This window comes from Emydura macquarii, unplaced genomic scaffold, assembly GCF_026122565.2.
Source record: "Emydura macquarii macquarii isolate MOO-44397 ecotype Brisbane River unplaced genomic scaffold, CSIRO-AGI_Emac_v2 contig_1363, whole genome shotgun sequence".
In the NCBI taxonomy this organism is placed as follows: domain Eukaryota; kingdom Metazoa; phylum Chordata; order Testudines; family Chelidae; genus Emydura; species Emydura macquarii.
The window spans coordinates 24,577,905-24,604,163 of record NW_027131500.1 but is presented as its reverse complement, the minus strand read 5'-3'; the positions used below and the strand labels follow the sequence as shown (position 1 = coordinate 24,604,163).

The 26,259-nt window shown below is 41.7% G+C and overlaps 1 protein-coding gene across 1 annotated transcript in view; it reads right to left on the bottom strand.

The window, feature by feature from the left end:
* Nucleotides 1-3,314: 3,314 nt before the first annotated feature.
* The window catches only part of ZNF827 (zinc finger protein 827), a 131,596-nt gene continuing 108,651 nt past the window's right edge, over nucleotides 3,315-26,259 (bottom strand). Inside the window, exons 9-14 of the mRNA XM_067552002.1 lie at nucleotides 25,527-25,664; nucleotides 21,755-21,923; nucleotides 20,096-20,262; nucleotides 15,484-15,675; nucleotides 15,211-15,388; nucleotides 3,315-4,692 (exon numbers count right to left, since the gene is read on the bottom strand). Of these exons, the coding sequence (XP_067408103.1) occupies nucleotides 3,885-4,692; nucleotides 15,211-15,388; nucleotides 15,484-15,675; nucleotides 20,096-20,262; nucleotides 21,755-21,923; nucleotides 25,527-25,664 (1,652 nt within the window). The 3' untranslated portion in view covers nucleotides 3,315-3,884. The remainder of the gene's footprint in view (nucleotides 4,693-15,210; nucleotides 15,389-15,483; nucleotides 15,676-20,095; nucleotides 20,263-21,754; nucleotides 21,924-25,526; nucleotides 25,665-26,259) is intronic.

Genomic DNA, 26,259 nt, shown 5'->3' with positions numbered 1-26,259 from the left:
GTATGCCTCTTAAAAACATAATGGGGCATTGGTTCAGTTTTGAATCAAAGGAAAAAGTACACCCTGAATCACGAAGCACCACTTCAAGCAGTATGTAAGGACTCCTTAGAGATCTCCTGTCCAAGTACTAAACAGGCCCACTCTGCTTAAATTTGTGAGATTAGAAAAGATTACAAAACAAGGAAGTATGGCTGAAGGCCAAATAATCAATTATTAATTTCTTTACATTTTCATACTTTTGATCAAGAAATATATAAAATGTAACAACTGGAATTGCCAAAAAATGCAGGATTTTTCCATGGTTAAAAGTGAATAGAATGTCTTACTTATCTTTTCATGTCTGTTACTCCTGTTGGGAATGCTTCCCTATCAACATTAAAAAAAAATCCTTAAATATATAGGTTAGTTAATAAAACAATGGAGAGGAAGGGGGGGAAAAAAAAAAGAAAAGAAAAGAAACCAGCGTATAGCCAACCTTTTTTAATTAGAGTATATTGTACTTCCAAACTGGATACACTAGAAATTGGCAATGCAACATAATAAGATGCAAAGGAATATACCAGTTACTGTCAAAATGACCCTGTACAGCCTTATAATGCAAAAAGCTTTATACAATACAAATTTTTATTAATGTACACAAACCTTGACAGTGTGATATTTGAACATAATACAAGTAAAAAAGGACAGAAGAAAGAAAAAGAAAGAAAGTGCTGAGAACATTAACTGAATTACTGGACGGAAAACCAAGTCAACCTTCATTTAAGAATGCGTAGTGAAAACAGCTATGAAATCAGTTTTGGGGTGGTGGAAGTTTACCAGAACTTTTAGTCTTTAACAGGTAAGAGATATCTATGGAGAACATTCCTTTCATTAGCCTGGAACTGCGAACCAATATTGTATATGCCAGGGCTCTGATAAATACTGTATATTTTTCTTAAAAAAAATAAAACACTTCCAAATACATCTTTTCTCACTCAGAAAACTTTTATAATTTACCAGAAAGAATTAAATGTCTTTTTTCCAAAGTGCTAAACAAAGTTGCCCAGTTACATTAAATGTTATTGTCATTCAAATACAGGTATGGTGGAAAACTTAAACACGTGATTAATTTGCTGACAGCTTCATAACACTCATTTCTGGGAGTTCCAACCTCATATTGCAATTTGGTTTACAGAAAATATTCTTTAAACACTCCTACTTCTTTACTCTTATACATCTGTAGTTTACTCGCTGATGCACAAATAGGCCTCTCTCTTTCTTTCTTTCTTTTTTTTTTTTTTAAAGTGTCTGCTCTATCGTGGTAGGTGAGTCAAACACTATGAATATATTTTTGTAACAGTTGTATTAACTGAAATGCAGATTGCATAATTCGTGGGGTAAAGAAACTCACCTTTTAACAGTTCTTATTCTGAAAGGGTTACTAATGCCTACTAGTGCCTATTCAGCACTCTCTTTTTTGTCAATACTGCCAATGAAGTCAAAGGGAGTTTTGATAAGTAGGTGCAATAATATGATAAACCGGGCGTGAATTGTTTGCTTTGCCTATTAACAGAAATTTGGAACAGATGACTTATATTAACAGCTTAACTAGAATAGCCACATGCCATAGAACCAAAAATATCTGATGGAACTTAAACAATAGGGTGCATTATTACCTTTGTCATTATTACTTTACTTTTAAATTGTTATATTAGAGTCTGCTAAAATATTAGGTTCTTCACATTCTGTGTTTTCTCATTGTAGACAGCTTCCAATGTTTTAACATGTATTAACAATGCATTAAAAAGTGTGAAAACTTACAACTGAGCTTAATGACTTAATGTCTTAGCTCCTGGTTCTGGAAAGCACTTCACCACAGGTTTGACTTTAAGTACAATGGAATTTAAGAACATGTTTAAAATTAAATATATGGCTAAGAGCCTTTCCTGAACGGGGAAGCTTTCCTGAATTGGGGCCTTATTTTGGTACAGTCATAGACCACAGGTCTGATTCAAAGCCCACTGAAGTTGTTAGGAGTCTTCCCGTTAACTTCAAGGAGATTTGGATTAGACCCTTAAATGTGTGTGGGAGAGGATGCTTTCAGATAGGGAAGATGTGGGGCAGAAAATTCAATCTGATTAGGGCTATTTTTTTAAAGCTTGACTGGGGGAAACCCTGAAGACAGCTAGTGAGATCTCTAAACACATGGTGAAACAAAGATCTAAATCGAATGCCAATACCATGAAAAACAATAACACAGTAAGAAAGCATTCTTGTAAATCAACTGATTTTAAGTGATAAATAATTTTTAAAGATCTAATACTTTATACTTCAAATTTCAATAGAAAACATCATTTACTCCTGATTTTTCTGCCTGTTTTGCATTGGAAACTGTTATCTTAAGAAATAGAGATCTTCAGCCAAAGCTTTTTCTTCTTTCTTTAAGATCACTGTTTGCAATTTAAGATTAACAAAGGTTATACAACCAATCCACATTTGCTTCTTACTGCAATAAAGTGCTACATATAAAGTTGTCATTTTAATGACCACAAAGAGCATTAAATAAGTGTAAAGTTAGAGTGAACACTGCTAGAAGGCTATCAGCCATTAACAAAAAGGAATAAAATATTACTAATAACATGGAGGATAATATTGATAGGACCATGGAATTTGCAGATACAACTGAAAAGTTGAGGGTATAAAAAGAGAGAACTGTATGATTAAACAGCACCTTTTCATATCTTTCTCTTTCAAAGAAGTTGCTGGTACCTTTTCAAACATACAATCTGATATTACTTCATCCCATAAAAGAAACGTTTTCTTCCTTTTTTTTTTTTTTTGCAAGTGAGAAACAAACTAGTGCAAGACTAAAGCACTGTGCAAAACTGCCTTTTTTAGTCTGAGCATTTATACCCAGAATTTATCCATATCTTTTTTTTTAATCCCCTTTGCTGGATTTAACCACCATAGAATTCTAGTTATACAAGTTGTTCCTGCAAACTAAAGGTAACCATTGCATTAATACAGTATATATATCTTTATATATATATATGCCCTTTTAAAACAAAAGATGCACACTTTGGGCCAGACTCTGATCTTAGTTACACCAGTGTAACAGTAAAGGATCTGGCCCTGTGTGTGTGTGTGTGTGTGTATATATATATATATATATAATGCACACACTACAGGCATGTGTCTGTATATACACACACATTTCAATTTCACACACACATCCTGCAGTGCTGAAAGTAATTTCTTCCAGATCCGTGCCACCTTAATCCTCAAATCTTTACAACTGATGATCTGAGGACAAAGCACCAAATGTGCTATAGGAAACTGCAAGCAGCACTGAGCCAATATACCAATACTCATTGAACCAAGCATTGCTCTTCTCAACAATCATATAGTTACAAAATTCTAAAATGAAAAGGAGGGTTGGGGAGGCAGAAGGGAGAGGGAAAGTAAATGAAAAGGGAAAGTTTTAATAATTATTAAATAAGCCAATAACAAGGATGTGCAAAAGCAATGTCATGGCACGCTACGGACAGGCTCTCTTTCACACACGCACTCACACACAAACCAAATATAAAATGCATCAATATGTAATCTTACAAGTGCTGATTGCCATTAAGGACACTCTTGTTCAGCTTAACAAGACAAAACTGTTTCTTAGATAAGAGTACTGGGAACATGCCTCTGAAGGTAGAAGTATGCAGTAGGTCACCTCTCTGAAGATTTAATAAAGCAGCTTTCAGGTCAATGCAATAAGTGTACACACAGAGCCATTTTCTAAATCTTACTAATAATATATAGTACAAGTGTTCAGACCTCTTCAGTCTATGTTTTGCAGCAATGTATACCTGCGGGATTTGTTGGGGTATTTTTGGTACAGAATGCAACTGTCCTCAGACAGTTTCTGCCCTTTCTGTCAGTCCAAGGTAGGCGAGGAAGGAGTGTTTAGGTGAGGTGCCACCAAGAGGTGCAGTCTGAGGTCTGGGTGGATGGAATGTGAGATCAAAGTGGTTCTTGGGGAAAAACATTGTTAAAGGAATGAGATGGGCAAAATCAGAGTTCCAATATTTATCAAAGCACAAAGAGGTGCCATTTATGGCCAAGGCCTTAACTGCCAAGTTTGGCTCTGCTCCACTGCTGTGTGCAGCTGACATGGCCACTGTTTGCAGAGCCTGGGAGGCAGACATGACTGAGAGGGGTGACAAGAGGTTCCTGGAGCTATTGACTGTTAGGAGAGGGCTGGCTCCCTTAGAGGTTGAATACTGGCCCTTCTTCTCCTCTTCGGGGCATTCCCCGTTCTGGTGCTTCTTCACGTGGCGGCTGAAGACAAAAGGGTGGGTGGTCTTGAACAGGCACTCGTCACAGCTGAAAGTCTGGCGTGGAGCATGCTTCAGTTTCTTGTGCAAGTTGAGATTGTCTTTGCGTTTGCAGCTGTAGCTGCACTGGTCACAGTGAAAAGGGCGCTCCCCAGTGTGGACGCGCACATGCTCTATCAACTTGTTGGCTGTCTTTGAAAGATAGCCACACTGGTCACACTTGTAATGGTTGCCAAGACGATGTTCCCGGATGTGCATTTCTAGCTCCAGCTGATTTGCTTTCACTGTCTGGCAGATCCGACACTTGTACTCCATCTTATAGTGGGTCTTCAGGTGGCATTCCATTGCTGCAGGACGATTTGTGGAGTAAACGCAGAATGGGCACCTATCAAAACATCAAAACCAAAGAAAAGACAGTCAGTTTTGAATAGAATTTTTTCATCCATTTCTACCCAGTTACATTCTTGGTTTAGCTTGTCGTTCAATCCATTTTAGGCTAGTTACAGGGTAAACAAAATTATTTTTCAGTTCATTTTAGCATATTTTGCTCATCTCAGCCTGTGCCTCTAGAACAAAAATGTATAAGCATGATGATTTACTACAGTAGGGCTAACTTAATCTTAGGAAAACATTGATTCATCCCACAAAAGTGTGTGTCTAATATTACCTCATCTCTTAATGGAAAGGGAGTTTGTGCAGAAATGTATGAAAGTGTCCACTTGTGTAAAGTAAGAATAAACTTGCCATGCATGAAACCAAACACATAGAGAAAGAGAATGTCGGGAATTCCTTTAAAATAGCTTAAAGGATAAACTGACAGTGTACCAAAAGAAACAACAGAAAGTTGGTTTGCTAGTGGGAAATTCAGTCAGTACATATGCTGTTTAGCAGATAAACAAAAAGTAGTTTACCAGTAACTGTAATTTTTCAAGTAGATTGTACTGATCCCCACTCCTGGCATTTAGGACAAAACTCAATGCAGAACGCACTGAAGTCAGTAATCACTGGCACCAAGCATATGCTCCTTTGTGAAACTGAACGCCACAGCACCACTCCCCTTACCCTCCTTCCACTTACCCAAAATCTTTGATAAAAGGACTAAAAAGAAGTGGAGATGGAAGGTGGGTCTACACAATCTACACAAAGAACTACAATTTCTGGCTCATTTGAGTACTGTCTGTAGAGATAGTCATTTTGGGAAAAATAAGCTAGCAGCACTAATTCAAAAAAGATGGGTAAAAGTGGCTGGTAGTGTTTGCCTGAACTAGTCCTCCTTGATGGCAGATCTTGATATTGCAGGAGAATATTGAGTGGGTTCTGCTGATTCATTTAAGCAAGTGACTCATTAATCCACCTGGATATAAGGGAGGTGGGGGTGGCTCACTAAAAAGGGAGGATCTAGGTTGTGGGCTGAGTAGTCAGGAGAGAGGAACACTAGTATCAACTGTGTGTGGATGAAAGTTGATGTAAACATTCTATAGTTAATGCTTCATCAATAACCAAACCAAAGAAAGTGAGTGAGTTTTTACTCAGTATGTGTACTGTATTTGAGAGCAGGCTGGAGAAAGCACCTGTTTGCAGTGGCTCTGAAATATATTAATTAAATAGAGATTGCAGAATTGTTCTCCCAAATTTGCGTTAGATCTAACTGCCAAGCTAAAAGAGTAATGCTAAGTAAAAGTATGACTAGAGTTCCAGGGAGCAGCATTACAGATATACAGGAAATGTATTCCATTTAAGACTCTCTCTGCTCAGAGATTATCTCCCCCATAAACCTGTTCCATCTACAATAAAAAATCTAGGAGACATACACAGAAGTTTAATTTTATCTAACCAAGTCACCTTTAAACACAGGCAGGAAGATGATGACTAACAAAAGGACAGATGGATAGTAGCAACCAATCAATATTCTTGGTCCATAAAAATACTTTGATCCAAAAAAAGCAGCCCTGTAATGAGGCTGCCAAAACAACCAACTGTACTAGAACCAAGGAGTCTGATATCAAGGCATCACTTATACTTACGTCTCTTCATGCTGACTCTTCTTTGGATCAGAATCTTAGATTTCTTTCTGGAGCTGGATAAGAGCTGGAGGAATGATGGGTTTTCCTCATCTTTCTCCCCATCCTCAGTGTTGAATGGGAAGCAGAAAAATACAAACCTACTTCATCTTTTGATCTCTTTGGGTTTCTTGGATGCCTTCAGAACACAGCTTTTTTTTTTTTTAAATCAGATCCAGACCTCAATTGCCTCTATACTGTGTAACTGAAGAAGGAGATGACTTAGCTAGACTGCCAGAGCTAGCCTGATGTATGCAGTGTGTAACTCGAAAGCTCGTTTCTCTTACTGAGAGAAGTTGGTCCAATAAAAGATATTACCTCACGCATCTTGCCTGTCAGAGCAAACCTGAGAAACCTTCAAAGTCCTTTACATCAAGAAGACTTGAATCAAGATTCACGGTCTTCCCTGGCACAGAGAATAGATACAGCATAGATTACACCAAGGCAGAAAAAGCAACTGGTATGTGCGTCCGAGACAGATGTCTTGTTCTTGCAAGATGCACGCTGTCTAAATCTGGTTTTCTTCCCAGATTCAGTCATCACATCAGAACCAAATACAGACTCCTGACTGATGGAATGATGGAGCTCGATACAAGAGTCTGACTGGCACCTGGAACCCATCCACCAAAATGTGCAATGCGCAGATTTAACTAAACTAAAAAAGGCTTACCTTACTGCTAATAAAAACTAAGCCTGAAAAGTATTAATGTAACATTTACCATACATTAACATGAATTTGGTCAACAAATATAACAAAAGGAGGGATGCACGCAGTTCTGGTGTGTTGAACCCTACTCATGGTTAAAACAGTTCCAACCTTATTGCCTGAAGTGGTTGGAACAAACAGAGAAATGGGACGTAAGTCCTTATATAACATCACATTGAATGTTTGGCTCCATGAGGGAGCAGGCATGAGTACCCAACAATCACTGCTTGCCTGAGGGTTCCATCTTCGACACAAAGGCACATGTGCATTCTAGAAACAGGGGTCTATACAGACAATTCTCAAAATACACTTATTTCTTAAAACCAAGGAAGCGCTCTGAAAAGGAAGATTGGTAAAAGGAACAGACAAGTTGCAATTTAATGCAGTAACCCATGCCCAACACAGACACACCTACATAAAAAGACGGTTGTTTACCTTGGAACTGTTGTTCTTCAAGATGTGTTGCTCATGTCCATTCCATTGTAGGTGTGTGAGCGCCTCTGTGCACAGTTACCGGAACTTTTTTCCCTTTAGCAGTATCCATAGGGCCAGCTTTGGTGCCCCCTGGAGTCCTGTGAACATGCCACAGTATAAGAGGCACTGCTGGCTCTACGCCCCCTCAGTTCCTTCTTGCTGCCAACTCCGGCAGTGGGGACAAGGGGTGGGTCATGGAATGGACATAAGCAACACATTTCAAAGAACAACAGTTATAAGGTAAGTAACCGTCTTTTCTTCTTCGAGTGCTTGCTCATGTCCCTTCCATTGTAGGTGACTCACAAGCAATACCTTGGAGGTGGGCCGGAGTTACGGATGAGCTGCCTTCACCACCACTTTGCCGAAGCCCACATCATCCCGTGCCTGCTGGATGATGGCGTAGTGGGACGTGAAGGTGTATACAGACAACCAGGTGGCAGCCCTGCAGATGTCTTGCACAGGCACTCTCACTAGGAAGGCTGTGGACGAAGCTTGAGCTCTGGTTTAGTGGCTGTAATTATCCCTGGAAGTGGCACCTTTGCCTGCTCATAGCAGAACTTGATGCAGGAAGTTATCCACGATGAGATGCACTGGACAGAAACAGGTAAGCCTTTCATCTGATCAGCCACCAAGACAAAGAGTTGTGTAAATATCCGGAACAGTCCCGTGCACTCAATGTAGAATGCTAACGCTCACCTAACATCTAGCGTGTGCCACCTCCTCTCCTCCTCCGAACTATGCGGTTTGGGAACAAACGGGGAGAAAAATATCTTGGTTATAATGAAATTGGGAAACTACCTAAGGCAGGAAGGCCGGGTGTGGCCGCAACTGAACTGTGTCTTTATAGAACAGTATAAGCAGGCTCCGAGGTCAGCACCCTAATCTTGGAGACCCTCCTTGCCAAGGTAATGGCCACCACGAAGGCCAACTTCCATGATAGCAGCAGTAAAGGGCATGTAGCCATGGGCTTGAAGGGGGGCCCCGTGAACCGTGAGAGGACCAGGTTGAGATCCTTAGGAGGCACTGGGTCATAGACCTACAGATATTGCCTCTCCATCCCTTTCAGGAACCTAATTGTTATAGGGTGGGAGAAAACTGATCTCCCCTCCAAAGGCTGGAGGAACATCAATATAGCTGCTAGGTGGACCTTCAGGGAGGCCACAGTTAGTTCCTGGAATTTTAATTTCAACAAGTGCTCCAGGATCTCCTGTATCGGTGACAACCCAGGTGAAATTCCCTGGAACTCTGCCCATCAGGTAAATTGCTTCCATTTTGTCCAATATGTGACCTGTGTGGAAGGTTTCCTGTTACCAGGCTTGCTCGTCTGCACTCAGCTATACAGCCGCCATGCTGTGAGGTGTAGGGAGTTCAGGTTCAGGTGTAGTAAGCGACCGCAGTCCTGGGACAGGAGATCGTGCCATCTCAGTAGCTCTAGCGGGGAGGCAATTGACAGGTCCAGCGGCATGCTGAACCAGGGCTGGCGTAGCCAGGCCAGTGCAATTAAGATAACGTCCACCTTGTCCCTCTTGATTTTCAGCAGGACTCTGTGAAGAAAAGGAATGGGCGGAAACACATACATGAAGCTCCCCGACCACTGCAACAGGAAGGCGTCAGAGACCGACTCAGCCTCCAGACCACAGAGGGAGCAGAACTACGGGCATTTCCTCTTCCATGCTGAAGCAAACAGGTCCACCTGGGGAGAGCCCCACCATTGGAAAATCATAGAGATCAGATCTGGGTGAAGCGACCAGTCATGGTAGGGTAAGAACGACCTGCTGAGGAGGTCCACCTCGTTGTTCCTCGCTCCAGGGAGTGAGAGGCTATTATATGAAAATTGTGTCTCACTGCCAGGTCCCACAGACAAATTGTAGAGGGCTGAGGAAGGGGCTCCCCCCGTCTGTTGATGTAATACCTGGCCACTGTATTGTCTGTCAGTACTTGTACCACCTTGCCCGCAATAAAGGGGAGGAACACTCCACCGGCTAGGCGAATAGCCCATAACTCTCTCACGCTGATGTGCATGCGCCTCTCCTCCCTCGACCAGACCCCTTGTGTGCCGAGGTTGGTGCTGATATGGGCCCCCCACCCTAAGTCCGAGGCGTCCGATACCAGAGTGACTGAGGGGACTAGTTCCTCAAATGGCACACCCCACAACACTGCCCGGGGGCTCCGCCAACAGTCTAGTGCAGCCAGGATCGAGGAGGAGGGCATAAACTGAGGCGAGCTACGACTGAAGTGGTCTGAGTCTTAGCCAAGCCAGCCTCACCACAACAGTGCAGGCCGCCATGTGGCCTAACAACTGCAGACAGTGCCTGGTTGTTGTAGTTGGGCAGAGGTGCAGGCGAGCGATGATGGCGGACATCACCTTGAAGTGTGGCTGGGGCAGGAAAGCTCTGGCTTGGGAAGTGTCCAGGAGCGCCCTGATAAACTCTGTCTGCAGCACTGGGGTTAATGTGGACTTCTGCGCGTTTATTAGCAGGCCCAGCCGGAAGCAGGTGGCACATCAGATTTACATTGCTAGCCAATCATCCAGGTAGGGGAAAATTTTGACCCCTTTGCGCCTCAGATGCGCTGCCACTACTGCCACACATTTTGTAAACACCCTTGGGGCCGAGGAAAAGCTAAAGGGCAATGCTGCAAGCTGGTAGTGGGAGCAAGCTACCATGAAACGGAGGAAACACATTTGACTGGGGAAGATAGAAATGTGGAAGTATGTATCCTTTAGGTCGAGGGCAGCATACCAGTCTCCTGGATCCAGGGAGGGGATGATGGAGGTAAGGGAGACCATGTGAAATTTCAGTCTCTTGAGATACTTGTTGAGACGACGCAGGTCTAGTATAGGTCTTAGACCCCCTTTCAATTTGGGGATGGGGAAGTACCTCGAGTAACACCCCTTTCCCCTCATGTCCAGTAGAACCCCTTCTACGGTCTCCAAGCTGAGAAGGGTCTCTACCTCTTGCATGAGGAGTTGCTCGTGAGGGGGTCCCTGAAGAGAGACAGGGAGGGGGAGTTGTTGGGAGGGGCAGATGCAAACTGGAGGGAACAGCCTGCCGAAACTATGCCAAGGACCCAGCAATCCGAAGTGACCTTGCCCATTCGGACAGGAAGGGAGCTAGGCGGTTCAAGAAGGGCCGGGAGGGATCCAGGGAACAGGCTAGAACGCCGCCCTTGGGCGAGCCTTCAAAATGACCTCCCCTTTGATTACTGGATCGCCTAGACAACCCTTGCTGGGGGGCTGAGGAGGACCCTGGTGTTGGATTTTGGTTGACGTCTCCTAGACCCCCTATTTCTGTCCCTCTGTCTGTAGGGCGTGAACTGCTGCGGCTGATACCTGTGCTGTTGCTGGCCCTGGGGACGGAACTGGTGTCTAGAGGTCTGGGGCATATAAAGTACCCAAGGAGTGGAGCATGGTCCTCGAGTCTTTCAGACCATGCAACTTCATATCGTCTGGTCCAGAAACAAGGCTGACTCGTCAAAGGGGAGGTCCTGGATGGACTGTTGGACCTCCAGGATAGCCCTGAGCATTGCAGACGTGAGCACCTGCGCACGCAGATGGCAGAGGCCATAGCTCTGCCCACCAAGTCTGCTGCATCCAAAGATGCCTTCAGAGCTGCTCTGGCCACCGTGATAACCTTTTCCAGGATGGTACTGAAATCAAGTGTCTGGTCCTAGGGCAAAGCATCCGCAAAGCGCTTTAGCAAGTCCCAGAGACTGAAGTTGTACCTGCCCAGGAGAGCCTGCTGATTGGCAATTCAAAACTGCAGGCTTGCCGTTGAATAAACCTTTATCCTGAACAGGTCCAATTTCTTATCTTTGTTTTTAGGTGTGAAACTGAGCTGTCCCTGCCTATCCTGCTGATTGGCTACATCTACCACCAGGGTACCGGGAGAGGAGTGGGTGAAAAGGTACTCGAATCCTTTGGCCAGGACATAGTATTTTTTCTTGGTTTCTTTAGAGGTTGGGGCCACTGATGAAGGGGTCTGCCACAGGGCCTCACTATCTTCAATACCCCCTCATGCACGGGGGAGGCAACCCGGGCTGGGGCGGCAGCTGCCAGGACATTAAAAAGACTGTCTGACGCCTCCTTCAGCTCCTCCACCTCCAACCCCAAGTTGGAAGCCACCCTCTTGAGAAGCTCTTGATGCGCCCTGAAATCATCCAGGGTGACGAGTGTCTCTGAGTGACCGCCTCATCTGGGGAAGAGGAGGAGGACTGGAGGGGTGCAGTGGGTGGTGGCATCCCTTCCTGCTGATGAGGGGCCCCAACATAGGTCCCTTCATGGGGGTCCAAATCGTCATCGGAGGCCAAATGATGGCCCTTCTCCAGCGCCTGTGGTGTGGACTATACCCCAGTCGATCTGAGTGGCTGCGGACCTGGCCCAACCGGAAACCACCAGGATCCCCAATACAGCCATTGGGGTGACCACTGCCCTTGAGGCCATCCTCAGGGCTGCCTGAACTGAAGGGAGCTCTGGCATCTTTAGCTGGTGGCAACGACAGGCCCGGTGGTCGTCCTCTCGAGAGGACACGACTCACTGTCAGACAATCATGGTGGGGCTGCCTCGAAGGCTCCCGCTGTACGATGCCGAGTAGCAGGGGAGCGATGACCCAATCTGTGGGTGCTCCAGCACTCTGGAGAACAGCCTTTTGGTGTCATCGATCGTGATGACGACAAGACCCGGTGCCAGTGCTGCAACCAGTGCTGTCTCAGGGAGCCATGCTCCGACTGTGAACTGGAGTGCCCAGAGCGGCACCTGGGCACCGATGACTTACTGTGCTGCTTCCCTCTCGGTGCTGAGTCAGCTTCCGGCAACCGGGTTCTGTGCTGCACTGGTGCGGGCGAACTCCTCAGTGCCAGGGAGCAGGAGCGGTGCCAACCTCCCTTTGGGGAGTGGCCTCTGGCAGGTGACCCAAACAGGCACCGCCTCCTGGAATGAACTTCGCCCGGTGTCGGGGATCATCACTGGTGCCGGGAAGGCAACCTCACTCCGTGGCCCGCCGATGCAGGGTGCTCCGGCGACCGTGACCTGGAGCAACTTCTGGGGGAACGGTGCTACATCAACCCCTCCACTTGGGGCAACCGGGTTGTTGGAGATCTTTCTCCCCACTCCGGGGATCGCCTGAGCCAACTAGGGGTTCCCAGCGTGGGCTTCCCCTGCAACCTTCTCTCTGGACAGAGGCTGGGGTGACATGGGCAAGGCCAACAAGGTCTGTGCCACCTGAAACGCCTCCAGTGTCGATGGCGCCAGCAGATACAGAGACACCCTCCCACTCCCAGGAGTTGGGGGTGGCTCTCTGGTAGGAGACATAGGCTCCAGTGGGACGAGCAAGTCTCCACTGTCTGGCTTCAGTGCGGCCCCGTGCTCGACCCCGCTATCTTGGACAGTGCAGGGGAGCGTACCACCCGTTATGTGCGCTACTTTCGTTGTTCTTCCTCGATGGAGAGGAAGACGTCCGGTGCTGAGGCAGGGCCGGTGCCGATGGCACGCTCTGCACCAATGCCATGTTTGGTACCGAAGCAGAACAGGTTAGTTCGGAGGCTGGTCTGAGTGCTGCCTCCATCAGTAAGGCTTTCAAGCGGATCTCTCTGTCTTTTCGGGTCTGAGGTCTGAAAGCCTTACAATTTTGCATTTGTCCTTACGATGAGCTTCCCCCTTCCCCAGGCACTTTAGGCAACTATCCTGGGGGTCGCTCAGCGCAAAGGCCTTCCCACAGGAGGCACACGGTTTGAAACCCGGTGACTGGGGCATGCCCTGCTCCCAGCAAAGTCCCAGCCGGGACTATCCTAAGTGACTAACTACCATTATTAACAACACTTAAGGTCTAATCTACCTAACTAAGACACACAACAAACGATTAAGGGAGAACAAAAGGGACTGAGCACTTGCAATGCAAGCTGAAGCTATTCCAGCAACCATCACAGGCGGAAAGAAGGAACTGAGGGGGCATGGGGCCGGCAACGCCTCATATACTGCATCATGTGCATGGGACTCCAGGGGGTGCCTGAGCCGGCCCTATGGCTAAAGGGAAAAAAGTTCCGGTAACCATGCACAAAGGTGAGCACACACCTATAATGGAATGGACATGAGCAAGCACTTGAAGAAGAATCTGTACTTTTCCTGGACAAATTCTGAAATTCTTTCACTGTCCTCAACTATGCACATAAAACTGTATTATCTACATTATGAACAGGAAATACAGTACAAGTAGTTCCATCGCAGAAAAGTAATTTAGATATTTACAGTCTATTACATTTTAAGGACATTTCTGTGACCCCTGCATGATCTCTCAATTGCAGCTCAGGCAAAGACAACTCTTTCTCACTCATATTATTAAAAATATCTTTTCAATCAAGTTAATCCACTCAAATGGTCAAAGAAAATGCTGTATTAGCGGAAGATACTGGGATATTTTGAAAGTATTTGTTACCGGTCACCTTATAATTTATAAACTAATTATTAAGGCCTGTGACTAGCCTATAATTTAAAAACAATATTGTAAGATAAGGCATGACTGAGGGAACATGTATACATATATACAGCTAACCTATTTCCTTCCTTGTTACATTGACAGATTCTGTATTTTTACAACACAGAACACAATATGAGACAAAAAGTGTTGACGCATCAGAGTATTCATTACTTACGCAGCTAGAGAGGGCAACAAAAAACTACCCAGAGCTGAAAAGATACTTGAAGAGGGAAAAGGCCCAAACCAAAACACTGGACAATATCTGCTTCTGTTAGTCAGCTGAATTAGTAATAAGGACATTTCTTCAAGTATTAATAGGAAAAACAACAGGGGCCCAGTGTATTCACTATAACAACATAACTTCTTGCCACTCCCAAAAAAACCTTTACAAAGGGACAAAAATAAGAAGAGAACCTCAAATAAAATGAGGGACACAATGTCTTGGGATACAAAATCTTCTTCATTTTGTAAACAAAAACATGCATGATTACTAATGAAGATTGCCTTTGCATTAGGAACTGAAAAAGGCTGTAAATAATTGTGAAAGTTAGAAAGACTTCATACTTTATTGCATAAACAAAAACTTGCAGATTTTATCTGAGCTAGCCTCAGGGTAAAAACTGCTCTGCCTTTGTTTTTTACATTATTTTTCTTTTTCACTTTTCCTTTGAAAGGCAGGTTGCAAATAAGTTGAAATAATTTGTCATCCCTTACATTTGTGGCATCCACTGACCACTGCTTTCAAACCCAGTGGTTGGGTCTAAACTATCCTTACACTTGGCAACAAATAGGCTTCTGGTGTGCTGAGACACAGCCCCTCATGTTGTCCAACATTGTTTCCTTGTACTCCTCTATCTGCCTTGTCTGTCTCCAGTTGTTGTCTCTCGTCTGATATTTAGATTGTAAGCTCTGTGGGGCATGGATTATCTTTTCTGTGTTTGTACAGAACCTGGCACATTGGTGCTGGTCAATGACTAGGGCTTCTAGGCACAATGGTAACACACATAATAATAATTAATAAGCTACATTCAGCCTAGGGTGCTAGGGCTATGTTATCCAGTTAAAAATAAAAATGGTAGCCCTGACTTTGTATCATCAGACATTAACTAACCCCTTCTAATTTACTTCATTTCCTATCCCACAGTATTGGAGATGCTTAACACAGTAAAAGTTTGTGTACTTGCTTTCCTTACTTGAGCCCACCGGTGGGGACAGTGTGGCATTTCTTATGTTCCAATAATTGCTCAGGTGTCTTCATGAACTTGTGGCACACATCACATTCAAACATCCGGGTAATCAGGTGGATTTGCAAATGGCGCTCAAACATGTTTTTTGTTTTGCAGACAAAGTTACAGAAGACACATTCAAAACCTGAAAAATGAAAATACGGCCACATAATAAACAAAGTTCCATCCTGTTCTCTTGCATGGAAGAAGGGAGTCTCTGTCTGTTTAGCCAGCTTTTACCTTTATCTGATTTCTCTTCGGTGTTCAATAAGGTCTGGCTACCAGGCACCACGGAAATTACTAGCAGATTATTTGAACCCTTGTTTTTTTGGGTGATATCTGCATCTTCTTTGCTGTTGGCAGAATCACTAAGTGCTGACAGGGAAGATGAAGAAGGACTGTTTGATTCACTGGGTGTCTTCCGCTCTTCACCTGAAAAACAAGAATAAAGCCCATTTGCTTATTAGCATAAGGGGAAAAACTCAGTCTCTGTGATAGATTTTCAATTATCCTATGTATTCAGTTGCAAGAAAAAGTGACTTATGTTTGAAGGAGAAGCAAAGTTATTTTGAACTCACATGTGAATTTGCTTATTATAAATCAGTTTGTTCTTAAGCATCACGGTTACCTTGCCTCCGTCTGCGGGGCTAGTCTCAAGATACAAGAGTTTATAACAGTGCACCTACCAATTTACCCCTGTTGACTTTCAGTCCATATAGGCAATGGGAAAGGAATGTGTAACTTTGTCCCACTACCAAATTGAGCGAGGTGAAAGGAATTTTTTTCTAATTAGCATAGAATTTACAGCCCAATCGGAATTTGGCTTTTTGTTAGTTTTTTAAACTCCTTTAAGGTTTTGTTTTTACATCACCTTTGAACTCATATGTATTTCTACCTCATGGCTGTTCCAGCTAGGCTTTATCTAACCTACTTTGTAGTTTCTCTATCCATTTGGTTAATTTAGGAGGAGAGAAGGGAGAAAGGAGAAAAATCTCAATAGTCAGTCCACTCGTTCTCCTGAGTAGAGTTTCCTAGTAATTTGAGTGTCTACCCCCACCTCTCTCTCTGATTACTACGCAGACTTTTACAGAGCACCACAGGGAAGAGACAGAACCATAAACATTTGGGAGGAGTAAGTGCTGTTGGTAAGAGAGAAAACACAAGGGGTCACATTCATTCCTGGAATTAAGTCCAGTCAGGCCATTGGTGAATTTGGCATCAGGAGTCATAGACAGAAAGATCAGAAGCGTTGTGTACTATTATAAAATTTCTCTGCAGTCTCTGCTCTGGAGTTAGTGTTCTAGGGCCAGATTTCTACAGGTATTTAGGTGCCTAAATATTCAGATAAGCACGTAGTGGGATTTCCAGAAGCGTTTAGGTATCCAATGCCCATTGATTTCATCTTCATCTTTAAGTGCCTAAATACTTGTAGAAATCTGGTCCTTCCTGCTTAGGTGCTAGTGCACTTAAAACTAAAGCACCATTGTCATCTATTGCATATCACAGCCAACTACATTTGTGATAAATCTGTGTATCTGACAGCTATGTAATAGTTTGTGTTACAAAGATGGAGTTTATAGAAGACATCCATGGTGCAGGGTGCATGAAGTTAGTAGTCTTATCTCAAGGTTTGCTTACTATTAGAACCTTTTAATGAGGAAAAACTAATTTTAGGAAAAAGCAAAAAAACACACAGACTTCACCCAGCTGGATATAGAGTTTGACTCAGTCAGGGATTTCATGTACATACAATAAGCATACAAAATTCCAGGGGGGGAGGGAATTCAGAACTGTAATACATGATAGCTAAGTATGGAGATTAGCTTGTCTAGATGTTATAGCAATGGACTGGGAGCAAGGAGAATTTGGGTTATAATCTGCAATGAGCCCTATTTGGCAATAGGCAAATTATTGGACCTCCCTTTGCCTCAGTCTAATCAATTGCATACAAAGCAGAACCTAACTAAAAATCCTAATCCTATGCATGTGATAAGATATTTTAACTAAGGTCCCTATCCTGCAAACAGTAATGTATGGGCTTAACTCTAAACGGATGAGTAGTTCTATTAAGTCAAAATTAGGTTAAACATGTGCATAAGCGTTTGCTGGATCAGCACCGAAATAGCGGAATTCAAAATGATGAATGGAAAATAATTTTTAAAATAAAGAGGAATCAAAAGACAACAATATACACAGAAATAGTTGTAAAATTTGATTTGATACCCAATACTGAAATATTTAAAACAAAATATAAAAGAACCAGACAGAAAAATTATGGTTTGGTCCTTTCCAAAGTTTTATTCTTTGCCTTTTAAACCATCTTAGTATCTTTTAAATATGTCTAATACAAACTGTTCAATTTTCACCTTTGTTCCTTTTAGGAATGAAATGGTAATTTCATTTCCCCCAGAAAATGTGCTCAAAATAAAGCACATCGGTGTAAAATTAAGGCCTCCTTAACATTTGTGCCATAAGCATCACTTACTGACCCCAAAACAGAAAGTTCAAAGCACAATGACTCTATAAAGAAATGAACTTTGTTTTCACTCAGAACAAAGACCTGCAAAACTCAGAGATGCCGAAGTCTGACTCTTGGATATGCACTTTTGAAACATAATTTACAGATGAGGTCTGAAATTATTTTTTAAAACTGACATTAGAGAGGCCATCATCAGGGTGTGGGTTTCCCCTGAAACCCTGACACATTTAAATTCACTAGGTCGGAGACTCCTCTCCAGCCTTGCCCAGTACAGATTAAGTTTTTGATGAAATGCTGCAGTGATGGACCATAAAATATATACCTAAAAGTTACCTGTAGCCAATGTTCACAGAGAACAGAGTTAGAGATGTACTTGGATGCATAATAAGGCAATTTCTGAATGCGTATTTCTGAAGTTCCAGAAAGGTTTGCAGAACACCAAAGTGGATTTGTTTTATGGGCTTCATTTTTTAAAATGGCAGCCCCATGTTCCCATATAAAAATGCGTGTAAAGAATGCATATTACAGAAATTACATGTAGAAATTGGGCAAATATGCAAACAAATGGCTAAATGCCTACCTATTTGTATTTACCCATCCCATTTGCACACTGATCTTGGACCTCAAGTTTTTAAAATATGGGTCCCAATGGCTACAGTACTATTGCAAACATAAAGGAAGTTGGGGAGGGAGGAAGAAGTGAACGTGCAAAAACTTGCTGTGTGGATCATGGCTCTAACTTGGAGAACAAAAACTTGCAATAGAGGCATTTCCTAATTCTGACTATAAAATGAGATGAGCTTTTAACACGAAGACCACAGTATAGGAGAACAGATGATTCCAGATGGTGCAGAAGAATATACATTGCCAAAAAGTCTCTGCGGCTGTCTAAATCAAGAATGCTGCACTCCTACAATTTATGACATCAACAGTAAAGCACTCGGAATAAATTCAGGCTTATATAGAAGAATAGATACAAGCAAAGTTATTTGTGCTTACCACATAAATATATTTTAAATACAGCTTTCAATATTTAACATTTTTTAAAGTATATTTTTCGGCATTGTACACAGCACACTAGGAACTCATCTCCCAATAACTCATGAAGGTTTCAGACATCACTTGTGTAGAGTGCTAAAACTGTACACCTTACGGGTTGTCTGGTCAGAATAGTGAGTGTTTGAAGGCACCTTCTTCGTCAACAATATATGTGCTTTCAGCATACTTTCAAGTCAGAGTGTTTAATTTCACCGACAAAGGCTCCAATCCTTAAGACACTAGAATGGGACTCAGCAGATCTGGATTCAATTCCCAGCTCTGCTACAGACTTTCCATGTGACCTTGGATGACAATCTCCATTTGCCTCATCTGTAAAAGGGGGATAATTATAAGGGTTTTGTGAGGATAAATTCAATAATGGTTGTGAGGTCTTCAGATATTATGGTAATGGGAATCATATCAGTACTTTGCACTAGCACAGAAGCCTGTGTGGACTTTCATTGACTTCATATTTCTATAGTTGCATTTAGTGCATCTATTTGCAAGTTGAGGGGAAAAAATCCAATTTTATTCCTTGTAGAACTGTTGAATTCAATTCTCCCTAATACAACTGTCTACAAAATTGTCAGCTAGTTTCTAATGACAAAATCCTTATGACTGGTGATACTGAGAGAGAAATTAAGAGTATTCTAATTTTCCTCTCCTAACATTATGCCAGGGTTCATTAGTTGGAATAAATATATGTGGTTTATTGAAAATTATCATTAGTCAGAGATAATGTAGAAGTTCTTTTTTTCTGCTGTTAAGTGAATAGAACCAGTGAGAAACAGAAGTTAAAAATCACGACTTGTTCAACTATTTAATATGATGTTGGGACAGTAAAACAACAGCTGCTTTTGTTTAGTTACTGAATCAGAGCACTAACTAAATAGCAACAAAGTTTCCAGACATACAGACTGCGGGAGAAGGAATAAACTCCAAATATTGGCACACCTCAGTACAATTTTAGTGTATTACAAATTTGCAATCTGGGGCATGTAGTTAACACTCAGAAGCGACTGAAGTCAAATTACATTTTAATAAAACAGTAAACAAATAAATAAAAAGTAAAACAATAACTTGCAATGTTGAAAACTTTAACTTAATAGAAGTCCTTCATTTATGCCCCCTAACTGCAAATTTGCCTGAGTAGATTTTTTTACCTGGTGGGGGTGAACTGACTCCAGCTTTGTGGGATCATGACCATAATTAATAAGAATATCAATGGGGAAAAGGAGTGTTGATAGGAAGTGTGAATAATTGCACTGAAAAAAGGTGTGTGGGGGGATGGGTGGAGAAGAGAGATCAAAGGAACAGAAAGTACTGGATAATCACCTGTGTGCTTAGTGCTGACATGAGCCTTCATATCTGACTCTTCCATGGTGACAAAATCACAGGCTGTGCAGCAAATAGAAAACATCCACTGCTCTTTATCCACATGAAGGGACATATGACTGACAAACTGGACATTCATCTCTGTCTCAAATCCACACACGTGACAGCTGCAGGCAGAAGAGAATTAAAGAGAAAGAGTAACAAACACTAAAAAAAATCCCCCAAACAAACGTACAAACCTTCTAACTCATTTTCATAAGAAAACTCTTGCTTCACTAATTTCTTCTCTTCTCTACTGCTGAATTTTCATTGGAAAATTCTTTTGCCTGCTGAACTGCTTCTGAACCGATGGCTATGCCAACCTGATTAAAGGCGGCACAACGCAACAATCCCAAACATGCTATAATGATGCTAAATAATCATAAAGTTAATTAAAAACTACAGATTCCAGATGCTGCACATCACCTAGCTGAATCCTTTGGGCAATAAGATGCGCTGCAGTCTTGCCAAGATGTTTAGGAGGGCTGGTACACTGATATACTGAGAGCTTGCTGCACTCTCCAGGAGCCATTCTCAAGCTCTGGAAACAGTCCCAGGTCAGATCAGGATCTCATGCAGAACTGCCTGACTTTCTAAGTACAAGAAAGCAAAAATGGGTTCAGGGATTCCTTCTACTTGACTGGACAAAAGCAGTCAGCCGCTATGCAAATAATCAGCACCGATGCAAATTTCACAACCAGCAGATAACCACAATGATGTTCAGAGGTAATAGAAAGGAACTTATAGTTTTATGGTGTCTTCATCTTGTTTTAATTAAGGCATCAACATTTAAAACATGCCAGAACACTGAAAAGTCTTGCACTTGCAGAGGGATGGACGAGATAATCTAATCGGACTGTTTATTTCTGATTTCTATGACTGTAATTACATTTGTTCCTAGCACTTAGATTGAAATAAGAATGATTTTGTAATCTATATGCACACTAGGGTTCATATCACAGTTTGAAAAACATGTGATAACGCTTATGTCAATAAAAATGCCTGAGTAACACAATTGTATCTGTACCATTCTTTTATCATCATTCATAGGTTTTCCTAATGCTCCTGTTTTCACCTTCATTATTTTGGCCTTCTTGATTATATGGAAACATTCTATCACAGGTAGTTGAACTATAAAACATACCTGCCTAAGACAATCAAATAGATGAAAATAATAGGTGAAAGTTGTATTATTTTTATATGTATTACAGAAATTTTGGTTGAAATGATTTAACTAATTGAATCAAATGGAAGGCACTGTACTATCCAACTTACCGTAAATATGTGTACACACTAGTATATTTACAAACGGGAATTTATTAGATGTATGTTGTACATGTGGTAAAAGTTTATGAGGTGTCTAAAAGCCTATCTGCCTTTCAAAGTCATTTAAAAAGTGTACAGTCTTTCAAAGTGCCTAGGAAGGCCTGGAAGCCTGACATAACCAGCTGGGTTTTGTTGTTGAACCTAAAGTCAACTGTGGGTAAGCCAAATATTTCAGTCAAGTTCTACCTTAGAACAAAAAAGGATCATCCTTGTAATTTGTTTTTAGCAAGCAGACAGGGAGATAAGACACTTGGATTCTGATCTCTGGTGTATGGCCCTCCACTGGGTCCTCACCTGTAGTAATAAGGGTGCTTCTTTCCACTGCCTTCAGAAGTGACAGCGCTGACAATGTCCTCAGTGTCTGTACTCACTAACTTCACAGAATGGACAGTCAGGTGCTGGTTCAGATTAGCACGGCACTTAGCAGCATAGGGGCACAAATGGCATTTGTATTTTCTCTCTTCTGAAAAACAAATAATTTTAAGTGTGTCTATCAGTCTTAAGTGAGATATTTTTAAAACCTCTTTCAAATATGCAATGACATATTGCTTTGGGTTAAAAAGTCTGAACAGCTTTTAGAATCATCCAGGATGATACATTTAGGACGCTAGAAAACTTCTGAAAGCTATCAGGGTTCACAATAGTAATTTAGATAGATAACTCATTTTCCTCTAATTTAAGGTTATTTTTGAAATTTGGTATAAAGATTGTACAAAGATAATAGAAAACTTTTTATGCTGTGGAAAACTGGTATAACTGCAACTCTGAGAATGCCCCTCAGCCACTATAGATTCATGTCAGTAATGTGCAGCTAATTTCTTCACCTAGCACTATTTTATTTGGTAGAGTTGAAGTTCTTGAAGATTGTTGTGTGCGTTTTATCGGTCTCTATCTATCTATGGTGTTTGATGTTATGTACCAAAACTTGGAGAAAAAAGTCTGCAGAGGTAGTCATGTTCTGAACACAAGTCAGCCAAAAACCCCTCTAAGAACAAGAAGACAAAATCCAAACCAAACTCATCAGCAGTTTCTGATGCTTCACAACTTTTATAATAAAAAGAGAGAAAATGAATTTTTAAATGAACATTTCTAAAGTTTGGCAACATAGTCATTGCACACACCAAGTGTTATTTTGTATTTACTTGATTAAAAAAGTAACTAAACGTTAAATTGCCTTGAAAACCTTTCTTCTTTAAGAAGAACTGCTTTACTGCTTTTGGAATACAGTAATACAATGTGCAAGTGTTAACTGAGAGAAAGTCAGTATCTCTGAGTAAGACAAAATTCACAAAACCACCAAAAACATCATTTGGGCCTTTCTAGCATGGCCATACTAAGAGGTATTATATATACCAGCATTATGTTAACAATATTTTACGTCTGACATTCTTGCTTCCGAATCTTAATAATCTGTGCATCGCATCTCAACACATTTGTCTTTTGGCCTGAGTTTGACACAGTCTCCCAAAAAAGTGACTGCAACATATGGTTAGACAAATTCTCTGTATAAAACTACTGGGAATAGGGTCAGATCCTCAGCTGCTTTTAACAGATCTAGTTCCATCGATTTTAAGGAAATGGGTGTTGTAGAAAAGAGTCATCCTCTATTCCCTTCACTTGAGCTAAAAGCGCATAGAGTCATAGAATCATAGGGCTGGAAGGGACCTCAAGAGGTCATCTAGTCCAGTCCCCTGCACTCATGGCAGGACTAAGTAATATCTAGACCATACCTGACAGGTGTTGGTCTAACTTGCTCTTAAAAATCTCCAATGATGGAGATTCCACAGCCTCCTTAGGCAATTTATTCCAGTGATTAACCCCCCTGACAGTTAGAAAGTTTTTCCTAACGTCCAACCTAAACCTCCCTTGCTGCAGTTTAAGCCCATTGCTTCTTGTCCTGTCCTCAGAGGTTAAGAAGAACAATTTTTCTCCCTCCTCCTTGTAACAACCTTTTATGTACTTGAAAGCTGTTATCATGTCCTCGCTCAGTCTTCTCTTCTCCAGGCTAAACAAAGACAGTTCTTTCAGTCTGACCTTATACGTTATGTTTTCTAGACCTTTAATAATTTTTGTTGCTCTTCTCTGGACTGTCTCCAATCTGTCCACATTTTTCCTGAAATGTAGTGCCCAGAACTGGACACAATACTCCAGTTAAAGCCTAATCAGCGTGGAGTAGAGCGGAAGAATTACTACTCGTGTCTTACTTACAACACTCCTGCTAATACATACCAGAACCATGTTCACTTTTTTTTTTGCAACAGCATTACACTGTTGACTCATATTTAGCTTGTGGTCCACTATGAATCCCAGATCCCTTTCCGCAGTACTCTTTCTAGGCAGTCATTTCCCATTTTGTATGTGTGCAACTGATTGTTCCTATCCTCCAAAGCACTTGCAACCCCTCCCAGCTTGGTATCGTCTGCAAACTTAATAAGTGTACTCTCTATGCCATTATCTAAATCATTGATGAAAATATTGAACAGAACCAGACCCAGAACTGATCCCTGTGGAACCCCACTCGTTATGCCCTTTCAGCATGACAGTGAACCATTGATAACTACACTCTGGGAATAGATTTCCAACCAGTTTTGCACCCACCTTTTAGTAGCTCCATCTAGATTGTATTTCCCTAGTTTATTTCAGAGAAGGTCATGCAGGACAGTACCAAAAGCCTTACTAAAGTCAAGATCTACCACATCTACCGCCTCCCCGCATCCACAAGGCTTGTTACCCTGTCAAAGAAAGCTATCAGGTTGGTTTCACATGATTTGTTCTTGACAAATCCATGCTGACTGTTACTTATTACCTTATTACCTTCTAAATGTTTGCAAATTGATTGCTTAATTATTTGCTCCATTATCTTTCTGGGTACAGAAGTTAAGCTGACTGGTCTGTAATTCCCTGGGTTGTCCTTATTTCCGTATTTGTAGAATGTTTTCTTGTTACCCTTTATGTCTCTAGCTAGTTTAATCTTATTTTGTGCCTTGGCCTTTCTAATTTTGTCCCTGCACAGTTGTGTTATTTGTTTATATTCATCCTTTGTAATTTGACCTAATTTCTACTTTTTGTAGGACTCTTTTTTGACTTTTAGATCACTTAAGCTCTCCTGGTTAAGCCAGGGTGGTCTCTTGCCGTACTTCCTATCTTTCTTAAGCAATAGGAGAGTTTGCTCTTGTGCCCTTAATAATGTCTCTTTGAAAAACTGCCAACTGTCTTCAATTGTTTTTTCTCTTAGACTTGCTTCCCATGGGATCTTACTTACCAACTCCCTGAGTTTGCTCAAGTCTGCCTTCCTGAAATCCATTGTCTTTATTTTGCTGTCCTCCCTCCTACCATTCCTTAGAATCATGAACTCTATCATTTTGTGATCGCTTTCGCCTAAGCTGCCTTCCACTTTCAAATTCTCAACCAGTTCCTCCGTTTGTAAAAATCATATCTAGAATAGCCTCTCCCCTAGTAGCTTTCTCCACCTTCTGAAATAAAAAATTGTCTCCAATACATTCCAAGAACTTGTTGAATAGTCTGTGCCCTGCTGTGTTATTTTCCCATCAGGTATCTGAGTAGTTGAAGTCCCCCACCACCACCATGAAGATGAACATCCCAGGAACTAACTAATATTTGAAACACTGTGGACTGGATCCTTAGCTAGTCACTAGTGTTTCAAGAGCCTGTCATATAAACAAAACAAAACAAAACAAAACAAAACAACTTTCCTCCTCTCTTTAGAACCCTTTACAGGCTTGCTTAATTGGTGGATGACCAAAAGCTAGTTTGATATTGTCAGAACCTGGAAACTGGACAAATTCCCATATAACTGTTTGTTTTCTAACGTGGATTATGGTTAGGCCTTAATGAGTTTGGTTAGGCCGTAATGAGTTAGGTTAGCTCCTTCAATTTTTAGCCCAGTTCTATTTGTCTTCACTCCACGTGAACGTAACGGAGGACAGCTCTTTCCACAATATTCTGTTTTCTAGAAGTGAAACTTGCCTCATGTTTTTCTTGTAAAGAAATGAACAAATAAACTTGCATGACGCTGTAAATGAGAAAGCCAAAGTGTTTAATTTACCTGTGTGCAGTGAGAGATGTCGGGACAATGTCTGCTGTCGGCCGAACACTTTTCCACACACATCACAGGGAAAGAGTTGGTCATTAAACTTCCAAGATGGCAATCCGTTTCCTGCCTCCAACCCTATCCTTTCTGTCTCTATACCAAAAATGCATAAATACAAAGTCTTATAGTTTAACAACTTAGGGACTCTTAGATTTCACACTACAGATTACTTTTATGTGTCATGGATGAAAAACACAAAACTCCTGACCCAACATTGTTGTTCATGGCACACGAGATCACATGAACTCTGAAGCAGATATGAATTTAATCTGTAACCTAAACTGCAAGTATTTCTCTGTTCCACGGTCCATAGCAATTTCAGTTTCTGATACAAAATCCCAAAACAGGGCTTACGCAGAACCAGAACATTCTTGGGGACCACGGCAGAAAATGTAAAAAAGCAACGTTACAGATGACTATATAACAAGAGTACAAGACAGGTAGCGTGTAATAATCTGATAAAATCTCAAATCCATCATAAAACTAAGAAAACAACAAGGCAACAAAAGGTGTTTTTTTGTTTTTTCCCTTATAAAGTCAACAAACTGGCTGCTGTACAGACAGTTCTAAGATAACTGAGGCTCCACCATATCGGAGTTACTCCACTCAGCTACTATACAAGGAATTTTGCAGCTCCATATGTACTGTAATTTTTCCCCACCAAAAGCCTACTGTTGGTCCGAATATT